Genomic DNA, 20,789 nt, shown 5'->3' with positions numbered 1-20,789 from the left:
TCCTCCAGACTGGAAAGCAGAGCCCTCATGCTGGGCAAATGGAGCAGACTGGTGATGGATGGTGGGAAGAGCCTTCCCTTCAGCTTGTGGCAGCCGCTGGTGAGGATGGAGCTGTCCTGCCAGCGCCCAGGTGGGCAGATGCAGCTCCACGCTCTCCCAGGGGGAGGAGCGGCTCTGGTGGCTCTGCCCAGCGCCAGGCAGCGCTGCCCGAGGGGAGCCGACCCCTCAGTCCAGGAGGGAAGGCCCAGGATTGCCCGAGCCCAGCTTGCCCACCTGTGCCATCCTTTAGGGGAGCTCAAAAAGTCCTTGCTTGGCCCTGGAGCTGCCTTCCTGTGCCTCCTTGCCCAGCCCTCCACGTGCCCTGCTGGGGTACCTGGCAGCCCGGTGGGTGCCAGGCACAGCCCCGTGGTTTCTGCCCAGGGCTTTATTTCTGTATTTTCTTGCTCTCGACTGTTGATGTTCCTGGAACTGCCTGCCCCAAACCCTCTGCAGTCCCAGCCCTGCAGCGTGGCCGGAGCTGCCCCTCGGATGTGGCGGGAGCCTGAAATCCTCTCCAGGATAGGAAAGGGTGCCACAACTTCCCCCCGGCCCCGAGCACTTCTCTTTTTGGGACAGCACACGGAAGGTGGGGTAAGAAGATCTCTGAAATTGCAGAAGTGTGGGTTGCTCTTGGAAACCGTGTCCAGCCAGGGGCTGGGGAGGGGGATCTGTGTGGGGATGGGTTTGGGATTCGGCTCCTGGCCTGGGGCTTCCTCCTCAGCCGGGAAGTGTCCCAGTGGCAGGAGACCGGAGCATGGGGGGCTGCAGGCTCTGCAGGCTCCAGGGAGTTGTCTTCTCCCATTTTTCCAGCCTTGGGAAGCACCATCCCCTGTCCTCGCTCGCCCGTGGGTTGTTTTGGGTCTCGTGCCATGCTGCCGATTTCCACAGGAATATTCCCGCTTTGGGATGATTCTCCTGTGCTGCTCGGGAGGGAGAGCCCTCGGGCAGGCCCGGGCTGTGCTCCTGGGGATGCTCTTGGCCGCTCCCACCGAGGCTGCCGGGCTTTTGGCTGGAATTTTCTTTGACCTCATTTGATTACCCAGCCCTACGTGCTCAGCACTAGGGCAAAACATCCCAGGGAAAGTAGCTTACACAAGAACACCCAGAGCCAGTGCATTTCCAGAGACACAAAGGACTTTCCAAGGTCACACCACAGCTGCTGAGCCTGAGAACAACTCCCCAGGGCAGCCGAGGGGGGAGAGGAGGACTTGGACCTGTGGGGGAGAGCAGCAGCAGTTTGGGACATGCTGTGGATGACTGAGGGGGGTCACCCTGTCCCCGTGGGGTCCCACAGCCTGGGCTGGGCTCGGGGCTCCTGCTGCAGCTGCCGGGGCCTGGGGGAAGGGAGAAGGAGCATCCCCAGCGAGGGGAGCAGCCCCAGCCCCCAGCTCTGCTGCCTGCCCGGGCGAGGTGCTCTCCAGCTGTTGACAGATGCTGGGAGGGGCTGGAGGGAAAGCTGGGAGTGTGTGAGGAGAGGAGGTGCCACCACAGGGAAGCGTCTGTGCGGGTTGGCAGCGGGCACGGGCAGAGTGGAGCCGTCCCGAGTGGCACAAGAGCCGCTGCAGCCGCTCTGTGCTCGCCCCACATCTCCAGGGGGTGGCCCTGGCGCCTTGGGTGAGTTTCCTGTTCTCTCAGCTCTTCTCATCCCTTTCTCCTGCCGAGGGCACGGTGGAGCAGCAGATCCGTGGCTGGGGCCAGAGCCACAAGGACTCCTTTGGATGGGATGGGATGAAGGATCACGGTCAGCAGCACTAAGGGACAAATGTTGGGTCCCTTTGATGCAGATTTAACCCCAAATCTCTTGGTCCTGCCTGGGCCCCTCAGAGCTGAGTCCTTCTCTGCCAGGTGATGCCTTGTTCTGGGGGGGGAGCTCTCCCAGCCTGGGGGTATCCTGAAGCCCCGTGTTTCAAAGAGCTTGTTGAAATTTTCCCTCCCCCAGCTCCGCCTAGAACAGCCGCGCTTGAGATCAGCACTTTGAAGCCTTAATTGCAATTACGAATCTTCCTCTGTTCCCAGGTCTCCCCTAATTGGCTTCCTGTGCGAGCTCCCAGAGCTGCTGAGAGCAGGACTTGTGAGGGAGCTGCTGGTTTTGTGGGGGAGCTGCTGGCGTGGGACTCCCGAGCCCAAATACAGGCGGGCTCGGCCGGGCCCTGCCCGCTGCTGTGCCCAGATGCTCACAAGGGTGGCATTATAGCAGCCCTAAGCTGATTTACATGCTTGCATTTGCAAAGTGCTAATCTAGTGGGATTTTTTTTTTTTTTTTTCTTTCCCCCCCTCCTCTCCTTTTCTTTTCAGCCCCCTCTAATCTCCTGCTCTCCCTGCCAGGTTCCCAGCTCCTTTGGCTGGAACAGGCCCCAGCTAAATCCTTTATCTGTCTGTTTGGCAGCCCTGGGTGCAGCAGTTAGCAAACGAGTGACACTTTTCCTGGCTCGTTAATTAGATTTACTGAGCTGAGTGCTTGCTGCAGCAGCAAGGGTCTGCACAAGGCAGTTCTGTATTTTGTTTCTGAGAAATTTGGGATTTAAAAAACAAACAAAAAAACCCAAACGAGTTCCAGGGCAGTTCTGGTCCCAGTGGTCAAATCCACAGCTCCCCTGCTTGCACTGCTGCTGGGAACACGTGGTTTTCTCGTGTGCAGCTTTATTTCTGCAATTTGCTGCTGCATGGGCAGTTCTGGCTGTGTGTCATTGTTTTGCTGCTCCGAGAGTTTGAGGATGGGTGGCTGGGTGCCCGTGGCAGGATATCTTGGTTAAGGCAAGTGGTTCTTGCGGGCTAGAAATAACCTTGGTGAAGGATTTTCTTATAAAAACGCTTTTTTGGCATGTCCTGCTCTGCCAGCTTTGCCTGCCAGGTTTATAAACGGGACTGGGAGGGTTACAGCAGGAGATAAAAGTGAGAGGAAGGAAGAAAATTCTGCTTCACCTTTACCTGAGAGACTGCGCTGAGCAGGAGCCTCTGCCGCTCCTGCTGGAGGGGAAACTGAGGCACAGAGAGGTCTCGCCCAACTCTGGGCTTTGACTGTGGACTTGTGGTTCCCTCTGGGAGCACTGGACAACTCCAGCTTGTGTTGCTTTAGGGGTGAGCAGTCTGGGGGGGGTGACGAGTGCTGGGGCTCTGTCCCCCCTTGGCTGGTGCGGGGACACCCCGGGAGCCCGGGGGACACCCCGGGAGCTCGAGGGACACCCCGGGAGCCTGGAGGACACCCCGGGAGCCCGGGGGACACCCCGGGAGCTCGAGGGACACCCCGGGAGCTCGGGGGACACCCCGGGAGCTCGAGGGACACCCCGGGAGCCTGGAGGACACCCCGGGAGCCCGGGGGACACCCCGGGAGCTCGAGGGACACCCCGGGAGCTCGGGGGACACCCCGGGAGCTCGAGGGACACCCCGGGAGCCTGGAGGACACCCCGGGAGCCCGGGGGACACCCCGGGAGCTCGAGGGACACCCCGGGAGCCCGGGGGACACCTCGGGAGCCCAGGGGACACCCCGGGAGCTCGAGGGACACCCCGGGAGCCCAGGGGACACCCCGGGAGCTCGAGGGACACCCCGGGAGCTCGAGGGACACCCCGGGAGCTCGGGGGACACCCCGGGAGCCCGGGGGATGCTCCCGGTGCTGCTGAGTTACAGATCCAGCCGGGGCAGGGGAAAAACCCAACAACTCTTTGGAACACGGAGCTTTAGGAGACCCCCCAAGCTGGAAGAGCTCCTCAGCCCCTGAACACCACGGGCGGGTCACCGATTTCGGTTTTCGATGTTTTTGCCGGGGAACGCAGGGCCCTGCACAGGAGGAGCTCCAGCGCTGCCCCCGGAGCTGCCGCGGCTCCTGGAAGGAGCTTTGCGGGCACAGAGCTGGGGGAGGAGAGCAGAGAAACCGGCGAGGTGTCTCAGAGCTGTGACCAAGAGCACTTTGCACTTCTCCCCCGCGGGAGCTGCCGTCCCCGAGCAGCAGCGAGTGTTTATCCAGCGCCGGCACGGCCAATTGCCGCTAATTGGCTGCCCCTAATAGCGCAGGGGCCAGGCCGGCTAATTAGCCGGGTCTTTACACCCCCCGGGGCAGTTTGGAGTGCGGGATATTCCCGAGGGAGCTGGGCTTCCCGGGAGGTGACCCCCGGCGTCCTTTGACCCCTGCCGGGGGCGAGCCGGGAGCTGCAGCTGGGAGCCACCAGCCCGAGCTCGGGCAAAATAACCTCGCGGCTGGAGTGAGCTGGAGTGTGGAAGTCACAAAGCGCAGAAATAACGCCAGGTCTCCCCGGAGGTAAGTGAGAAGGGGAATGAGCTGCTGCCAGCCCGGCAGTGCCGAGGTGGGAAGTCGGGATGTGCCGAGAGCCTCCTCTGCGCTGGCAGTGACCTCCCTTGGCTCCACCTGGGCTGTTTCTGTTTTTAAATAATTAAACGTTTAAAAAACACCTCACAGAGCCAGTCCCGAGTGCCCAGCTGAATCCAGGTGTGACCTGAGCTGTGAGTGCTGCGGTTAAAATAGAAAAGGTGGAAAAGCTGAGACAAGCACGGGATCATTCTGGTGACTGGGTTTTGTAGCAGCTCGGGGTTTAAGGTGCCCTGGGGATCCCAGAATCCCAGGATGGACCAGGCTGGAAGGGATCCCAGGGGCTCATCTCCAGCAGGGCCATCCCGGAGCTCAGGGCACGGGGTTGTGTCCAGGCACCTCTGGAATATCCCTGGGGAGGAGGCTCCAGCCCCTCTCTGGTCTCTGCCTCCTGTGCAGGGGAATTGCTGGAAATTCCCCATCTCCCCGGGTGTTCCACCTGCCCTTTCACTGGTTAAAGCCTCTCCCTGGTCCCAGGGAGCCACGAGTGTTTCCACAGGGAGTGGAAATGTGTGGCAGTGCCAGGGAGCTCCGGAGACACAGGAGTGCACCTGGAGCTCCAGCTTTGGGATGTCTCGGGGATGCTGCAGGAGGGCAAAGCAGCACAGGAACCTCCTTGGGGGCAGGTTCCCACCTGGGTACCACTGCTCCCAGGGCGAGCTGGCCTGCTGGGGGCTTGCTCTTTGCCACGTCAATCTAAACTGGTGTGTGGAGCAAAATGTCCCCATTGATCAGGAGTGAGAAGTTTCATTTTTTTCTGGCTTGATTTTTGCTTTTTGAATCACAGGCAGATGAGGGCAAACACTGTTTTGAAATGATGAGTTGCAAGGTTTTGTTCTGACTCCTTGAGGCTCTCCACGTCTCTCCTTGTGCACCCTCTGGGCAGATTGATTTTTTTGACATCCTCTCCATTCGCTCACAACATTTTCTCGGATTATTTTGTTCTTTTTGCTGAGTCTCTTGCAGCCTTGATTTTGCTTCTCCTGTGGTTCAGTTGGCTGCTTTGGCTGCACACCCTTGGGACAGCTCAATCCTAAATTCCAGGTCAGGCATCTCCATTATCACAGGGCTGCTCCTGGGGAGGGACGTGGCAAAGGTGCCTCCTCGGCAGCTGGTTCATGATGCTGGGAGCCCCCACGGGCTCGTTTCTCCCTGGGAGTGCTGGGGGTCCTGCTCCTGATGCTCCAGCAGCCTCCCTGTGCCTTTACGAGCTGGAGGACAGCACATCCCAGAGGCAAGGGCAGCTGAGGTGGGCAGCGCTGGGACCCTGCTCCCGATACTTTGGATTTTTTCCTTTCTTTCAGTGGAGCCTTTAAATCTCCCAAACCAAGGCAGTTACACTTTGGAGCTGCTGTTGTTTGTTTGCACCTCTCGGGTTTATTTTTCTGGCGTTCACAGATCCTTCACCTCCCAAGCCCAGCTTTAAGCTCTGGCTGCTAACGCAGGTAATCTTGGGGCTGGGATCTGGGCAATCCCATTGAATAACTCCCCTTTGCAGCGACACCGCGGGCTCGGATGGAGGCCTTTGAGTGGGGCTGACTCGTCTTAGGCTTTTCTGAGCCTCCTGCGGGTTTCCTGCTCTGATCCCGGAGCCGGGGCTGTGCCGGGAGGGGCTGGGCGATGAAACCACTGGCGCTGAGCGGGCACGGCGCTGCCGCTGCGGGCTCTGAGGCTCCCCGCTCTGCAGCTCAGGCCGGTCCCAGAGCAGGGTCACCCCTCCCCTGGCTGGGGACCTGGGGCTCCTTGGGTGGCGTTGCTCGGGGTTTCGCGATGCTGGGCGCTGCTGCTGCCGGCGCTGGGTGTAAAACCCGGGTGCTGCTTTGCCCCTGTTGTGTCACCTTCTGTAAGCGCTGTTTGACACTCGGAGGACTCCGAAACTGCTTTGCACGTTAGGTGCTTTCCCTGCCCCGTGGTGGGAGCCTCTCCTTCAGCCCGGTTCTCAGAGACGGCGAGAGCAGGCAGAGATCTCTGGCTCTGAGGGAGCTCTGCAGCTGGGGCTCTTTGAGAGCTCTCCAATTCTCGCATTTTTGGTGTAAATGGGGCGCTGCAGTTCAGAAAGGCTGCCTGGCTAGGGCTTGCCCCCCGTTCCTTCTCTCACGGTTGGTGCCTCTCCTCATCCCAACACACCGTTTCCCACTAATAACCCAGGATTTCATTTCCCCCTGCGAGCAGTGGGATGTCCCGTGTCGTTCCTGCCCCTCAGCACCGTTACCCAGCAGGCACAGGCGCTCTTGTTATTCCAGAAGTAGATTTTCTTGTTTAATCTTCTGCTTTGAGATGAAATCACTGCCCTAAGGCGCTCCTTGGGAGCGGTTCTCTGTGCTCCTCCTCTGCTGCCTCTTCCCCCGTCGGCTCAGGGAGTGGGGACTCCCTGGAGTGAGGGTTTGCAGCCCAGGGAGGGAAGGTCCCTGCCGTGGCGTGGCGTGGCCCCACGCTCAGTGTCACAGCAGCCTCTGCCCCCGCTCAGTGGGGCAGGAGCCGGGGTTTGGATGGCACAGCCTCCTCTGCAGGCACCCTGAGAGGATGTTTGTCAAACCAGCTGCCTCCCGGCTCCCCTGGTACCCTGCCTTGGTGTGGTTTGAGCGAACATCTTATCAGCCCCATCTCCTGCTCCGCGCAGAGCTCTCGCTCGGCCGACAAACACTGAGGTGAAGTTTTTCTTGAAAATCGCAGCTTTCTCCCCGCACTGCCCCGTGCCCTACAAAGGCTTCCTCCAGCTGCTCCCTCCCTCGCTCTGGGTTTCTATCTTTGGCTCCTCTGTGAGGTGGAGGGGAGGCAGTAAAATCTTGCAAGCAAACAGCTGAAACCCAAGATTTTCTTCTGTAATCTAAGAAAAACAGTTTCACTGGAGGAGCAGGTACCAGGCACGTCGTACCTGCTGCACTGCCGGGCACGGCTCCGTGTCCAAGGGCACAGCTCCCTGTCCAAGGCACAGCTCCGTGTCCAAGGCACGGCTCAGTGTCCCAGGCACAGCTCAGTGTCCCAGGGCACGGCTCCGTGTCCCAGGGCACAGCTCCGTGTCCAGGGCACGGCTCCGTATCCAAGGCACGGCTCAGTGTCCCAGGCACAGCTCAGTGTCCCAGGGCACGGCTCCGTGTCCCAGGGCACAGCTCCGTGTCCCAGGGCACAGCTCCGTGTCCAGGGCACAGCTCCGTGTCCCAGGGCACAGCTCCGTGTCCAGGGCACAGCTCCGTGTCCAGGGCACGGCTCCGTGTCCCAGGGCACGGCTCCGTGTCCAGCTCTTCCTCTGCAGTGAGGATGCTTCTCCCGAAGCTCCTGTCCTGCCCCTTCGCAGGATGAGCTGGAGGAGGCAGAAAGCTGGGGTGGAGCTCGGAGGGGTTGATGATCCTCCTTTCTGAGGATCTCACCTTGAAAACAGCTCTGGGTAGGATCCCTTTGCTTTAAACCAAATGAAATTATTTTCCACCTGCTGCAGCATCAGCCCAAGCTCCTGCTTCCTTCAGCCTCATCAGGCTTCTTGTTCTGCTTCCCCTGGTGCCCAAAGCCCTCCGGGTGCTGATCCGCGTCCCTCCACCCCCTGCCACTGTCCCCAAACCTGGGCAGCGCGTTCAGAGCTGCTCCCGAGGGCCAAGGGCTTTGTTTTTCCTCTCCTGTTTCCTGCCCAGGATGCTCAGCCCCAGAACAATCGGGGCAGGAAAGGGCGTTGTCCTGGCCCGAGGGTGGCCGCGGGCTTTCCCCGGTGCCGGTGGAGCTGCAGGATCCCCTCTGGACAGGTCCTTGTCAGGTCCTCTCGGTCCCGAGGAGATGTTGCTGGGATTTGCCGCGGGAGGGGAGAGCTCGGTTTGTTCCGTGTCTGCCTGGCCCCGCTCTCCTGGGTTTTGGAACCTTTCCTGCCTCCCCAGGCTCTGGGGGTTTGCTCTGCTGGGGGGTCCGATCCTCTTCCCTCCTTCATTTTGGCTCTTTGAGCTCTTCCCCCTGCTCCTGGGCTCCACCACTGCAGAGGGAGCTCAGGGGCGTCCTTTGGGTGCTGGAGATGGGGCTCAGGTGGACCTCAACCCAAGGAAAGGGATTTTCCTTGCTGGAAGAGCAGCTCTGTGCCCCGTGCCAGAGCTGCTGGTGGCACCTTGGCTGCTGAGGGACCTTCTGCTCCTGGGCAGGGAGCAGATCCTGAGCAGCAGGAAAGCCCTGGAAGGGAAAGGTGCCAGGGCACTGGGGGCAACAGGGGGAACCCCAGTGGGTCCCAGCTGAGTGGAAAGTCCTGGTCAGGAAAGTCCTTGTCCCCAAGGCTTTCCTGTGACCTCTGGTGGCTTCACAGCTCAGCAGAATTTTTTTTTTTTTTGTTAGTAATCCTTTTTCATACTTTTTAAAAATGATTTCTTTTTCATTTTTACAAACCTTTTGCCTCAAGCAGGACAAGGGAAAATCTAAAACCAGTGGTCAGCAGGTTACCACTTCTCACCAAAGGGTAAATGTTTACTAGGTTGGTGCTAATTAACAGAAATATTTAATTTGTCTATTCACCTTTGTGTCCCACAGAGATGAATGAAGCTTCTTAACTAAGCAATCCTGGATGGAAATTCCTCAAGGGTCTGGCACCCATGCAAGGACAATTTCACAAATAATCTTGGGATACTTCCCAAGCTGAGCTTTGGTGTGCTGGGCCTTCTCTCACTCACTTTAATCAGTGCTTTTTTAGAAAACAATTGGTTAGAAATTTATAATAATAATAATAATTTTAAATAATTTATAATAATTATTATAAATTGCCCTTTTGGACACTCACACCTTCGGAGGGGATGGGTCCAACCTTGTCCTGAGCCCTGATGCTGGGAATTGTTGGGCACCTGTTGAAAATGGGGCAGAACCTTGAGGCAGAAGGGTTTCTCTGAGGACCTGGGGCTCTTAAAAGCAGGTGCTGTCCCTGCTGTGAGGAGGGGGCTGGGCCACCACTGGGGTGGTGTCGCGTGGAGCTGCCCAACACCCTCCTAAAAAGCAAAGCGTTTTCCCAACCCTTGACCTCAGCCCTTGTTTTTATTGGTGTCCTCAAGATGCTTAACAGGGCTCCTGGAAGTCCGACTGCGTTCTCCAGAACTGTCCCCTGGGCCGTCGCCGTGCTCGGCGTGGGTGGCAAGGCCAGGAGGGGACAGCAGAAAAGGCCGCAGCGTTTCTGCTCCGCTGTGGCGGACGAAGCGAGGCCTTTCCCACGGGAAATGCTTCCACAAGCACTGCCCTGGGAGAGGAGGCTCGGGCTGCTGTGTGGTCCATGGCCCAGCAGGAAAAGGCCGCCCGAAGAGCGCGTCCTGTGGTTTGGAGGTCACAGCAACATCTTGGGCGTATTTTATTTGACGTTCCCTGCCCGTTGTGCGCTAAGACACGTGGGAAGGGATGGTGGGGCTGCTGCGGGGCGAGGAGCCCGTTCCCCTCCGAGCACTGAGCTGTTTCTTGAGCTGGCTGTTGCAAGGGTGTCTGTGAGTCACTCTGGGCTCTTACTCACCGCCTTTCTCCTGCCACCAGCCTGGCCGAGGCGCCGGGCTCGATTTCCCCGCTCCCTCGTGGCGCCGGGCACAGGTAAAGGTTCTGCTGCAGAGCCCGGTTCAGGCTCCGGCGTTGGCACACGACGGGAGGAGCCCAGGAGCCCCTCTGGGGTGAGGGGAGCGCGGGCACTGGGCAGGCCAGGGGTGCTCGGGGGGTTTGCCACCGGAGAGCTGCCGGTGGCTTCTCCCCAGCGCAGGGGCAGGGCTGGAGGTGGCTCCCTGCGCTCCCAGGGAGCTCCAGCAGCCAGGCTCAGCTTTCCTGAGCCCTTCCAGGGAGGTGCTGGCACTGGAGTGCGGGTGGAGGACACGGGGCAGGGAGGGCCCAGCCTCTGCTGGGTGCTGGCCCCAGCGCTGGCCAAATGGGCAGAGAATGGGGCATTTTAGGGTATCTCTGGGAAAGACGTGGCTGTGTGGCACGGGTGCTGTCCCGGGTGAAAGCAAGGGCCGCCTTGCAGGTGGTTTTGTAGCACTGGCAGCTTTTATTTCTTCTTACTCGATTATTATCGTGCATTTGTGCTGCTTCCAAACAAGAGGCAAAGGATGTGTGGGATGGCCCCATCTCTGTGCCTTGGGAGAGGGGGACGCCTGCCCCAGGGTCCCTCGGGGCTGCAGGGGAGGAGGGAGTGGCCACCTGGCCACCTCTGATTGCTCAGGGTCGGGAACATCCCCCGGTACCATTCCTGCTGTCCCAGACCATGGATGTGGATTGGCTGGGATAAAACCCAGCACAGGCTCTGCCAGCCAAGGTTCAGTGGCAGTCTGGGCCCTGGAGCAGAGGTGGGATGTGACAGGGCTGCAGGCACAATGTCACAGTGTCCTCGCAGGCTGGGCTCACATCCCCTCGGTGTTTTCCACCACTGCCACAAGGGCACGTGGACCTTTCCTTCAGGGAGGCTGTGTGGGGGCAAGGGGACAGTTCTGCAGCCTTCCCTGCCACTCGGGCTGGGTTTGTGACCACTGCCAGTGAACACTGGAGCCATCACGGGCAGCCCTTTATTAACTCTGCTCCTTCCTTCCCCTTCGATTCAGGAGATGAATTAAGATGCAGCACACCACGTGCACGGAGGACAGGATCTACCACGCGCTGGAGAGGTGTCTGCACGGGCTGAGCAGGGACGCCGTGTCCAGCAGATGGGCTGGTAGGTGACCTGTTAGCCATGGCCTTCTCTCTCTGGATCCCCCTGAGCCCCTGCTGGGCTCTCCAGGGCTCCCTCTGGGTGAGGGGGAGCTGCTGCTGCTGCTGGAGGCCTTTCCCTTGCCGTGCTCGGAGTCAGAGGGAGCACCCAGCCTGGGCGTTTTGCTGGAAGAAGATGTTCCAGCACCCTGAACAGGTCACGTCAGGCCTGGCCCGTGTAAGGACTCGGCAGGGCAGTGTTGCCAGCTGTCCCTGAGTGAGCTGGGGAGAGGAGAAGGCTTTGTTCAGCCCGGGAAAGGCTCCTTTGTGCCATCAGCCAGCCCAGCCCTGGTGCCCGCGGCCCCCAAGGCAGGGTGTGCTCCGTGCTGCATCGTCACACACAGCACAGAGATGCTGTTATCAGCCTAGCCCTGGCTCAGATACCGTGCTGGCCACAAAGAGCTGAGCCTTGCTCAGGGGGCTGCGGAGGGATTGGGGCTGGCGTGGTGAGGGCAGAGCAGCAACGGGCAGAAATAATTTCTGGTTGTCGTTTGGACCTTTCTGCCTCGTAGCTGTGTCTGTGAGCTGTGATTAAATCACTGCCAAACCCTCTCGTGGATGAAAGATTCTGGGGGCTGTCAGATTCTGATTCCTTTTGGTCTGTGCAGTTCTTTCAACTCTTTCTGCTTTTCTTTTCCCCTACAAGACCAACAAAGAGATGCAGCCAGGGTCCTGCCTGCTGCCAAATCCCAGAGGAATCCCTTTGCCATCCCCTCGCAGCCAGCGGAGCCGCGCCACTTCCATGCTGTAACTTCACCTGGGGGCTGGCTTGGGGCAGTTCTGCCCAGGCCTCCCGTGTCCTCGTCTCTCCCCTGCTCTGGGAAGCAGGCCCTGAAGTGTGTCCCACATTCCTGGTTCCTGGAAGCGCGGCCTCGTGCCTGGCGCGGTGACAGCGCGTGGCCAAGCAGGGCACTGTGTGCCCGGAGCCCACCTCTGCTGTAATTACCACCAATCAGTCCCCGTGTCACTCACAGCTCTAATCCCAGCCCCTCGGCGCTGCTCCTTGGCTTGGGGGGGCCTTAAACCCCGACTCCATCATTTCTCCAGCTCGTTAGCAAGGATTGGGGTGGGGGCTGTGCTGTGAGTCCCACCCCGGTGGTGTCCCGGCCTCCCAGGCCCCTTCCTGTGGCTCTCCTGGGCTTTGGCAGAAGGAGCTGACATTCCTGGGAGAATTTCGGGAGTTTTGCACCTGAAAAAAAATCTCCCTGTGGTCATTCCTGCTCTGCCAGGAGCCTGCAGCGTGCCCTGGGTGGGTGTGGGTGGCTTTGCTGTGCCCCAGCCCCGGTGCTGCTGCTGGGGACCCCCAGGACCCCCCAGTGCCCTCCCGAGGGGCTGCCCCTCCTTGTCCCTGCGGCCTCCGAGGAGCTGCTGTCCCATGCCAGCCGTGCAGGGCTGGGGAGGGGTTGGTCACTGTGGTGGCAGGAAGGGTTCAGGGAAAGCAGAGCTGTCCCCTGCTGCCTTTCAGAGATGTTGTCACATCCTTCCCCAAGCTACAAATGACAGTTTCATTATTGCTGTCCTGTCCAGGCTGTTGTTTGTGGCAGGGTTGATCCTCACAAGTCAGTGAATCCTTTCATCTTGCTCTTGGCTGAGCTGGAACCTTCGCCTTCCTCATTTTTCACTTCTATTTCCCAATTTCTTTGCTATCCCCTCTTTTTTTACCCTTTCCATACACCAAAATTGCACACACCATGTCACAGCTTTTTGGGCTGAGATCTTGCTGAATTTTGTAAATCGTTTAAGGCTTTATTTTTCTGTGCTAACTTTCACACAAGGTTGCTCCGGAGAGGGTGAGTAATTGTTTCCAACACATTGCTCCCCCTGAGTAAGGGATGAGGAGCTGAGGGCTGTGAAGTCAGCAAGGAGGAGTTGTGAGGGCTTGGTCATCCCAGATTTGCAGCCTGGATGAGCCCGTGGCAGGTGTAAATAGAAAATCTTCCTGCAGAACTTATTGGAGAAACCAAATCAAAACGAATTCTCTGTGACTCATAAAAATCCCCGTTAGAAAAGTGCTTGGGAGGAAAACCTTTTCCTTGTGGAGGAACCTCTTCAGGGCTGGCCTCGCTTTGTGCTGCAGGAGAGAGACAAATTAAATGGTCAAATCAGAGTGTGAAAAACAAGAAAAATGTTTTATTGCTTGCTGGTGAGCAGAAAAAGAAAAGGAGTTTTTGGTGAGGGAGAGCCCTGGGCTTGGCTCTGGTGGTGCTGGGGACCTGGCAGATTTTACCCTTTGAGCTGATTTCTCCGGGCTTGTGCTGGGTTTTCCTGTGGGAATCTCTGCCCAGGCTGGGTGGCAGTGCCAGGAGGTGCCCTGTGCTGGACATCCACGTCCACCTTCCGTGTCTCAGCAGCTGCAGCCCGGGCTGCTGTGGCTGCCAGCCTGGGCTGTGCCTGTCCTTGGGCACCTCCCTGAGCCAGCTGCCCGGAGCTGGCCCTTCCTCGGGGCAGTCCCCAGGAGAAACCACCTCGCTCTGGCGAGGAGATGGCAGCAGCTCTGGGGGAGGAGGAAACGGAGCCTTCTGCTTTCCACCCACGCCGTGGGTGTCACTTCTGACGGCACCAGGGGCCCGTGCCCAGCGCCGTGGGCACTGCTGCTGGTTTCCTCTTCGGTGCTTCTGGATTTCCGACCTGCCAGCTGCCCACTCGGAGGGGAAATGCCACCCCCTGAGGCCAGGAAGGAGCTGCTCCGGGGGGCGGAGGAGGAAGAGGGCATCTTGGGGCACTTCTCAGAAGAGAAATGGCAAAGCCTCATCCTTCCGAGGCCGCCCACGGCGCTGCCGTGTGCCGCGCCCGCTCTTGGCACCTCTGGTGCTGCTGCGGAGCGAGGCTGAGCCCAGGCTCCCCGACAGCTCCTGCCCAGCAGCCCCTGCCCGCTCAGGGGCTTTGCTGCTCTCCTCCCGTGGGGAGAGTTTCCTGGGGCTCTGCAGAGGCTTTGTCCTCCCAAAGGAGCCTTTCCTTCGGGTCACTGCCACGCTGGGTTTAGTCGAGCCACGCTCTGTGGGGTGCTGGGATAAGCCCAGCTTAGTCCTGCCTTTGCCCCAGCTGGGGACAGGGCGTTCCCTGGGCTGCCGGGAGTGACCGTGGGGCCGGGAGTGACCACGGGGCCGGGAGTGACCATGGGGCCATGAGTGACCATGGGGCCATGAGTGACCATGGGGCCATGAGTGACCGTGCCTCTGTCCCCACAGCCAGGCCGTGAGTGACCATGGCTCTGTGAGTGACCCTGGGGCCATGAGTGACTGTGCCTCTGTCCCCACAGCGGGGCCATGAGTGACCATGGGGCCATGAGTGACCACGGGGCCATGAGTGACTGTGGGGCCATGAGTGACCACGGGGCCATGAGTGACCGTGCCTCTGTCCCCACAGCAGGGCTGTGAGTGACCATGGGGCCGTGAGTGACTGTGGGGCCATGAGTGACTGTGGGGCCATGAGTGACCGTGCCTCTGTCCCCACAGCGGGGCCATGAGTGACCATGGGGCCGTGAGTGACTGTGGGGCCATGAGTGACTGTGGGGCCATGAGTGACCGTGCCTCTGTCCCCACAGCGGGGCCGTGAGTGACCATGGGCTCTGTGAGTGACCGTGGGGCCATGAGTGACCGTGGGGCCATGAGTGACCACGGGGCCATGAGTGACCATGCCTCTGTCCCCACAGCCAGGCCATGAGTGACCATGGCTCTGTGAGTGACCTTGGGGCCATGAGTGACCATGGGGCCACGAGTGACCACGGGGCCACGAGTGACCGTGCCTCTGTCCCCACAGCCGGGCTGTGCCTGAACTGCTGGAGCCTGCAGGAGCTGGTGAGCCGGGACGCCGGTAACTACCTCATCCTGGTGGAGAAGATCCTGGGCAAGACCAAGGAGGTGATGGGGGCTGCCAGGGGGAGCTGTGGGCTCTGAGGCATCGGCAGCTCCGTGGCTTGCTCAGGGTGGGCTTTGGCAAAGCTGGCTGGGGATTTGGGGTCATTAGGTATTGCTGGGGACTGGGTGGGGCTGGGTGGGCTGGTGCAGAGCTCTGGTGGCACCAGTGCTGCGTGTCCCACGAGGAAGAGCCCATCCCCATTGTTGGGGCAGCCCTGCAGATCCCCAGGGATGGCCTTTGATCCCCCAAAGCCCTGCTTGGTGCTCTGCAGACCCCCCAGCCCTTCCCAGCTCTTCCGTGGCCGTGTCCAAAGCAGAGCAAGTGGAACATTTCCTGCTGTTCCCGGTGGAGCCCTCGCTCCCGCGGGGCTGGGACACGGGGGACCACGGGCTGCACCAGCAGCCTGGCAGGTGCCAGCGGGGTCACAGCGAGGGGACAGTGGGATGGACCTGCCACGGTCCCGTCGTGTGCCAGGGGAGTCTGGGGAATCACCGGTCAGGCAGGGTCATCCTGGCAGGAGCCCCTTGGTGTGCCGGGACACGGGGGCGTGTTCCCCAAATCCCCAGCGCTGGGTTTGTGTCAGGGGTAAGAGCCTGCTTCCCTCACGTGGGCGAGGGGCCGTGGGGCTGAGAGCAGCCCAGCATTTCCCTGCTTCTGCCCTTTCAGTGCCTGCAACTGCTCGGGCTGCAGAGCGCTCTGCCGCGGGAGGGTTCAGGCGAGGCTTTGTTGCACTTTGGGCTCTGCAAGTGTCTCCTTGGGCGAGAGAGTTCTGCTGGCTGTTCCCCGGACTAAAGGCTGGGATTCCACCCCTGGAATTCCACCCCTGGATCCACCGTCCTGCCCAGCGCCCCGGGCTGCCTGCTCAGAGCCACTTCCATGGCATTTCAGGCATCAGGAGCCTCAAAGGCTTGGGTGCCCGGCCACCCCTGCAAGAAGACAGAGCAGGAGGCTCTGCCTGTCCCACGCTGCTTTCTGGGCCTTTGGGGGCGGTTTTCCCACAGGGATGAGGGAATCTCCCGGCTCTGGTGATGGGATGGTGGGGGCTGGAGTCTCCCGGCACCTCCAGGGATATTTTGGGCGGTGCTGCTGGCCAGCAGCTCATCCCTGTGCCCTCGGGCTGTTCCCACAGGTGCAGGAGAGGTGTGACTACGACCTGGTGACGCCCCTGGCCCTGCTCTTCTACTCGGCCGTGCTCTACGTAAGTGCTGAGGCTGCTGCACCGGTGCCAGCCCGGGGCAGGCTCCAAAATCAGGGTGGCTTTGGCTGGAGCTTCCCAGCCTGCTCTCATCAGTTCGTTCCAAAAGCAAAGATTCTGTGTGAATCCAGAGGGATCAGGATCGAGCAACCATTGCACAAGCTGAGAGACAAAGAAAATGAGCTTTGGGGGTTTTGAAGCTATTTTTTTAAGGCTGGGCTAATCAGAAAGGGAGATGGACAATAAAAGGGAATTATTTTCTTTGCCCTTTATAGTTGGGCAAAATACACGGACAACGTGAATGAAAAGGAGCAGAGCCTTCCCAGGAAATACTTTTTTTTTATTATTATTATTCCCAGCACAATGCATCATTATCCCAAGGAAATCATTGCTGCCAGATCCTGCACAAGCACAGGCTGTGTGGAATTCATCCGTACGGCTCGTGGGGCTTAAAAAGGAATTTATACTTAGGCTTGGCCATGTGAGCCCCGCTGGGGGAGGTTGGGAAGGAGCTTGGAGCTGTGCCCAGGGGGATCCTGTGGCCCTTCCTTGGGAGGAGATGGGGTGGCACAGGGGGAACCTCAGCTTTGCTTCTCCTCCTGCCCCTGCCAGCCTGAACCCTGCACTTCTCACGCAGCCCTCGGGGTCTCTGCCCCTCTCACCTCGTGTCCCTGTCCCCGCAGGCTCCTCACCTCCCACCCGGCTCTGACCTGCTCCTGAAAGCTGCCAGTGTCTACCACAGCTTCCTGACGTGGCCCGTGCCCTACTGCGACACCTTCCGGGAGCTGCTCACCTTCATCAGCAACGAGCTCAAGGCGCCAGGTGAGCGCCCCTGCCCTGCCCTGCCCTGCCCCGGGCTCTGCCAGCCCTGAACCGGGGTCTGGGAGCACCGAACCCGGCCCTGGTAGCTCCAAACCCAGCTCCAAACCCGGCCCTGGCAGCTCCAAAAATGGCACCAAACCCAGCCCTGGCAGCTCCAAACCCGGCCCTGGCAGCTCCAAACCTGGCACCAAACCTGGCCCTCCCCCAGGCTCTGCCAGCCCTGAACCGGGGTCTGGGAGCACCAAACCCGGCCCTGGCAGCTCCAAACCCGGCCCTGGCAGCTCCAAACCTGGCACCAAACCTGCCCTGCCCCAGGATCTGCCAGCCCTGAACCAGGGTCTGGGAGCACCGAACCCGGCCCTGGCAGCTCCAAACCCGGCCCTGGCAGCTCCAAACCCGGCTCCAAACCCGGCCCTGGCAGCTCCAAACCCGGCCCTGGCAGCTCCAAACCCGGCCTTGGCAGCTCCAAACCCAGCTCCAAACCCAGCTCCAAACCCGGCCCTGGCAGCTCCAAACCTGGCACCAAACCCAGCCCTGGCAGCTCCAAACCTGGCACCAAACCTGGCCCTGCCCCAGGCTCTGCCAGCCCTGAACCGGGGTCTGGGAGCACCAAACCCGGCCCTGGTAGCTCCAAACCTGGCTCCAAACCTGGCCCTGGCAGCTCCAAACCCGGCACCAAACCTGGCCCTGGCAGCTCCAAACCCAGCTCCAAACCTGGCCCTGCCCCGGGCTCTGCCAGCCCTGAACCGGGGTCTGGCAGCTCCAAACCCAGCTCCAAACCCGGCCCTGGCAGCACCAAACCTGGCACCAAACCCGGTCCTGGCAGCTCCAAACCTGGCACCAAACCCGGTCCTGGCAGCTCCAAACCCGGCTCCAAACCCGGCCCTGGCAGCTCCAAACCCAGCTCCAAACCCGGCCCTGCCCTGGGCTCTGCCAGCACCAAACTCGGCACCGAACCCCACTCCAAGCCCAGCCCTGTCCCAGCTCCAACCCCAGCCCTGCCCTGGGGTTTGTCCCCTGCTGCTCCTGTCTCATTCCCCCCTCGCTTCCTGAGCCCGGGAGCGCAGTGTCCATCCCAAACCTCGGCTTTTCCAGGGGGTCGGGACCCTGCCCCCTCCTCCCTCAGATGGTTCCCTGGTGGTCCAGCACGAGGTGGGACCGGACTCCTCTGGAGATCAGGCCGGGCTGGTGCTTTTGCTGGGTCCCTTGTGCTCAAGGAGCGTGCCGGGCTCCCCCAGCTGTGGATCAGAGGCAATTAGCCGCATGGCTAACGAGTTCCTGGCTGGGTCTCAGTCCGGAGGGTCTTTTCCCCAGCAGAGCACGTGCTGGCTGCTCCCCCAGCCTGCCCTTTGTGTGAGGGACAGTGGGGGGACGGCAGTGGGGCCATTCATGGGCATCAGGGTGGCTGGAGCCTCCGAGCCTGCTCTTCCATGGAGATTTCCACGGGGCTGAGGCACTCCCTGGATTGTTCTTCCCAGCCCAGACACTCCTTGTGACCAGCCCTGGGCACATGCACGGGCAGCACCAGTGCTCCTCTTAATTAAGGGCTCCTTGTGGATGTCCTGTGGTTCCCAGTGGAGCAGCTCTTCCAATTATTTCTCAAAGCCTTCTTGCCTGATCTCCCTGCCTTTCGGGGGCTTTTGAAGAGCTGTTATCACACAGAGCACATTGCAGCCCGTGTTTAATCCTGGGCAGGGCTTGGGAGGCCTGGGAGGGGGATGTGCCTGTGCCTGGGGGTGTTCCCCACCCCCTCAAACTGGGAAGGTGCTCTGGGGAGCCCTGGGGGGTGGGAAATGCAGGGTCTCTGTCCGGGCAGCAAGTCCTGTGAGATGGGAACTTGGGGATGGGATGAAAGGTGCTTCCAAAGGGACAAAAAGATGGAAAAATCCCAACCTGTGCAGTGGGAGCTGTGGACTGGCTGCTTTACCCCCAGAACAACTGGCCATGGCCACCATGGGTCCGGCTGTGTCCAGCCTCATCTCAGAGCTGCAGGGACACTTGTGGGGCTGCCCAGCTCCCTCCTGGCTGTTTCTTGCCGTGCCCTGGTCAGGGCTGTGCTTCACACACCTCTGGGGAACTCTGGTGCCAGGTGGGGGTGGCTGCCCCCGTTCCTGTGCCACCCCCGGTGCCCCAGGCCCTGTGAGTGGGGACTTTGGCCCAGAAGCTTTCCCCTCCCAGGGCAGAGTGGATTTCCTCCCCTGCCAAAAGCGCTGCGTGGGGGCTGCCTGCTGCTTTGGGGACCCCTCAGGGAGGGTGTGTCCCCTGCTGCTCAGCTGCCAGGACCTTCCAGGCTCTTCCAGGCTTGCTGCACGGCCCCTGACCTGCCGGGGGGCCGAGGCCAAAGCTTTTTATTGCCACGAGGGCAAAGATTAACGGGGAATGAGCCGCTGTCAATATTTGCCAGCAGCGCAACGGCTTTGATCTGCACCCTGGTGCTGATGCCTCTGCAGGAGGGTCCCTGCTGCCGTGACCTGCGTGGGTCAAGGCGGCCTCCGTGGGTGCTGGGTCCCCCCCCGTGGGTGCTGGGTCCCCCCCCGTGGGTGCTGGGTCCCCCCCCGTGGGTGCTGGGTCCCCCCCCGTGGGTGCTGGGTCCCCCCCATGGGTGCTGGGCTGGGGATGTGGCTCCCTGCACAGGTAAGGGCTGGGTCCTGCTGATGCCAGAAGGTTTTCCTGCCCTGCTGGCGGGGGTGACGGGGCTCTGCTGATGTCACCCCATGTCCTGGGGACAGTCCTCTCCTGCTGCTTCAGGCTGGGCTCTGTCCCCGCAGGAGGGGAGGTGGCAGTGACCTGCTGGCCCTGGGTGACACGCAGGGCCTGGGGGCTGCAGCAAGTGGGAGCAGCTGGCAAACGTCACCCGTGGAGTCCCCATCCCAGGGGAGCAGTGGGGCAGAAGGAGCTGGGGCTGGAGCAGGTCTCCTGCCCCATCTGCGGGGGATCTCCCATCGCTCTGGGTTTTACCCTTCACATCCTGGCTTCCACCCTTCACATCCTGGCTTCCCTTGCTCCCGGACTGGCCCCTCACGCAGTGGCTGTGCCTCGTCCCCACGAGGGCTCTTGGTGGCCGTTCCCGCTCCAGGCAGGGGCTCTGCCAGCTCAGGACTGCCCTGGGGGCAGAGGCAGCTCCGTGCTGCCGGGCAGAGCAGCCTGCAGGGGTTCTGTGCCTCATTTCAGGGGTTCTGTGCCTCCTTGCAGGGGTTCTGTGCCTCCTTGCAGGGGTTCTGTGCCTCATTTCAGGGGTTCTGTGCCTCATTTCAGGGGTTCTGTGCCTCATTTCAGGGGTTCTGTGCCTCATTTCAGGGGTTCTGTGCCTCCTTGCAGGGGTCCTGTGCCTCATTTCAGGGGTCCTGTGCCTCATTTCAGGGGTCCTGTGCCTCATTTCAGGGGTTCTGTGCCTCATTTCAGGGGTCCTGTGCCTCATTTCAGGGGTCCTGTGCCTCATTTCAGGGGTTCTGTGCCTCCTTGCAGGGGTTCTGTGCCTCCTTGCAGGGGTTCTGTGCCTCCTTGCAGGGGTCCTGTGCCTCCTTGCAGGGGTTCTGTGCCTCATTTCAGGGGTTCTGTGCCTCATTTCAGGGGTTCTGTGCCTCCTTGCAGGGGTTCTGTGCCTCATTGCTCTGCTCTCTCCGCAGGGATCACCTTCCAGAGGCTGGTGAGGACGGAGCAGGGGCTGCCCGTGAAGAACTACCAGAGCTCCACGGTGTAAGTGTGGCCAGGGCACTGCTGGTGCTCCCTGTGGCGTCCCCACGGGCTGGCACTGCTGCAGCATCTCCCAGGGGCCAGAGGGGAGGGCTGGGAAGGAGGGCTGAGCTGTGGGAGGGGTGAGGAGAGCGGCTGGGACATTTCCAGAGGCTCGGGACAGGGTCTGTGGGCTCTGTGCCGGCGACCCT

At 60.7% G+C, this 20,789-nt stretch overlaps 1 protein-coding gene across 1 annotated transcript in view; it reads left to right on the top strand.

Annotated features, from left to right (window-relative positions):
* Positions 1–20,789, top strand: part of PIK3R5 (phosphoinositide-3-kinase regulatory subunit 5) — a 41,051-nt gene that overhangs the window by 9,019 nt on the left and 11,243 nt on the right. The window contains exons 2-6 of the mRNA XM_053995036.1: positions 10,886–10,995; positions 14,790–14,890; positions 16,018–16,086; positions 16,767–16,905; positions 20,532–20,601. Coding sequence (XP_053851011.1) covers positions 10,899–10,995; positions 14,790–14,890; positions 16,018–16,086; positions 16,767–16,905; positions 20,532–20,601 — 476 coding nt within the window. The 5' untranslated portion in view covers positions 10,886–10,898. The remainder of the gene's footprint in view (positions 1–10,885; positions 10,996–14,789; positions 14,891–16,017; positions 16,087–16,766; positions 16,906–20,531; positions 20,602–20,789) is intronic.

The sequence above is a fragment of the Vidua macroura genome, chromosome 19, assembly GCF_024509145.1.
Source record: "Vidua macroura isolate BioBank_ID:100142 chromosome 19, ASM2450914v1, whole genome shotgun sequence".
Lineage (NCBI taxonomy): Eukaryota > Metazoa > Chordata > Aves > Passeriformes > Viduidae > Vidua > Vidua macroura.
The sequence above is the reverse complement of the archived record's forward strand: the minus strand, read 5'-3'. Positions and strand labels throughout refer to the sequence as shown.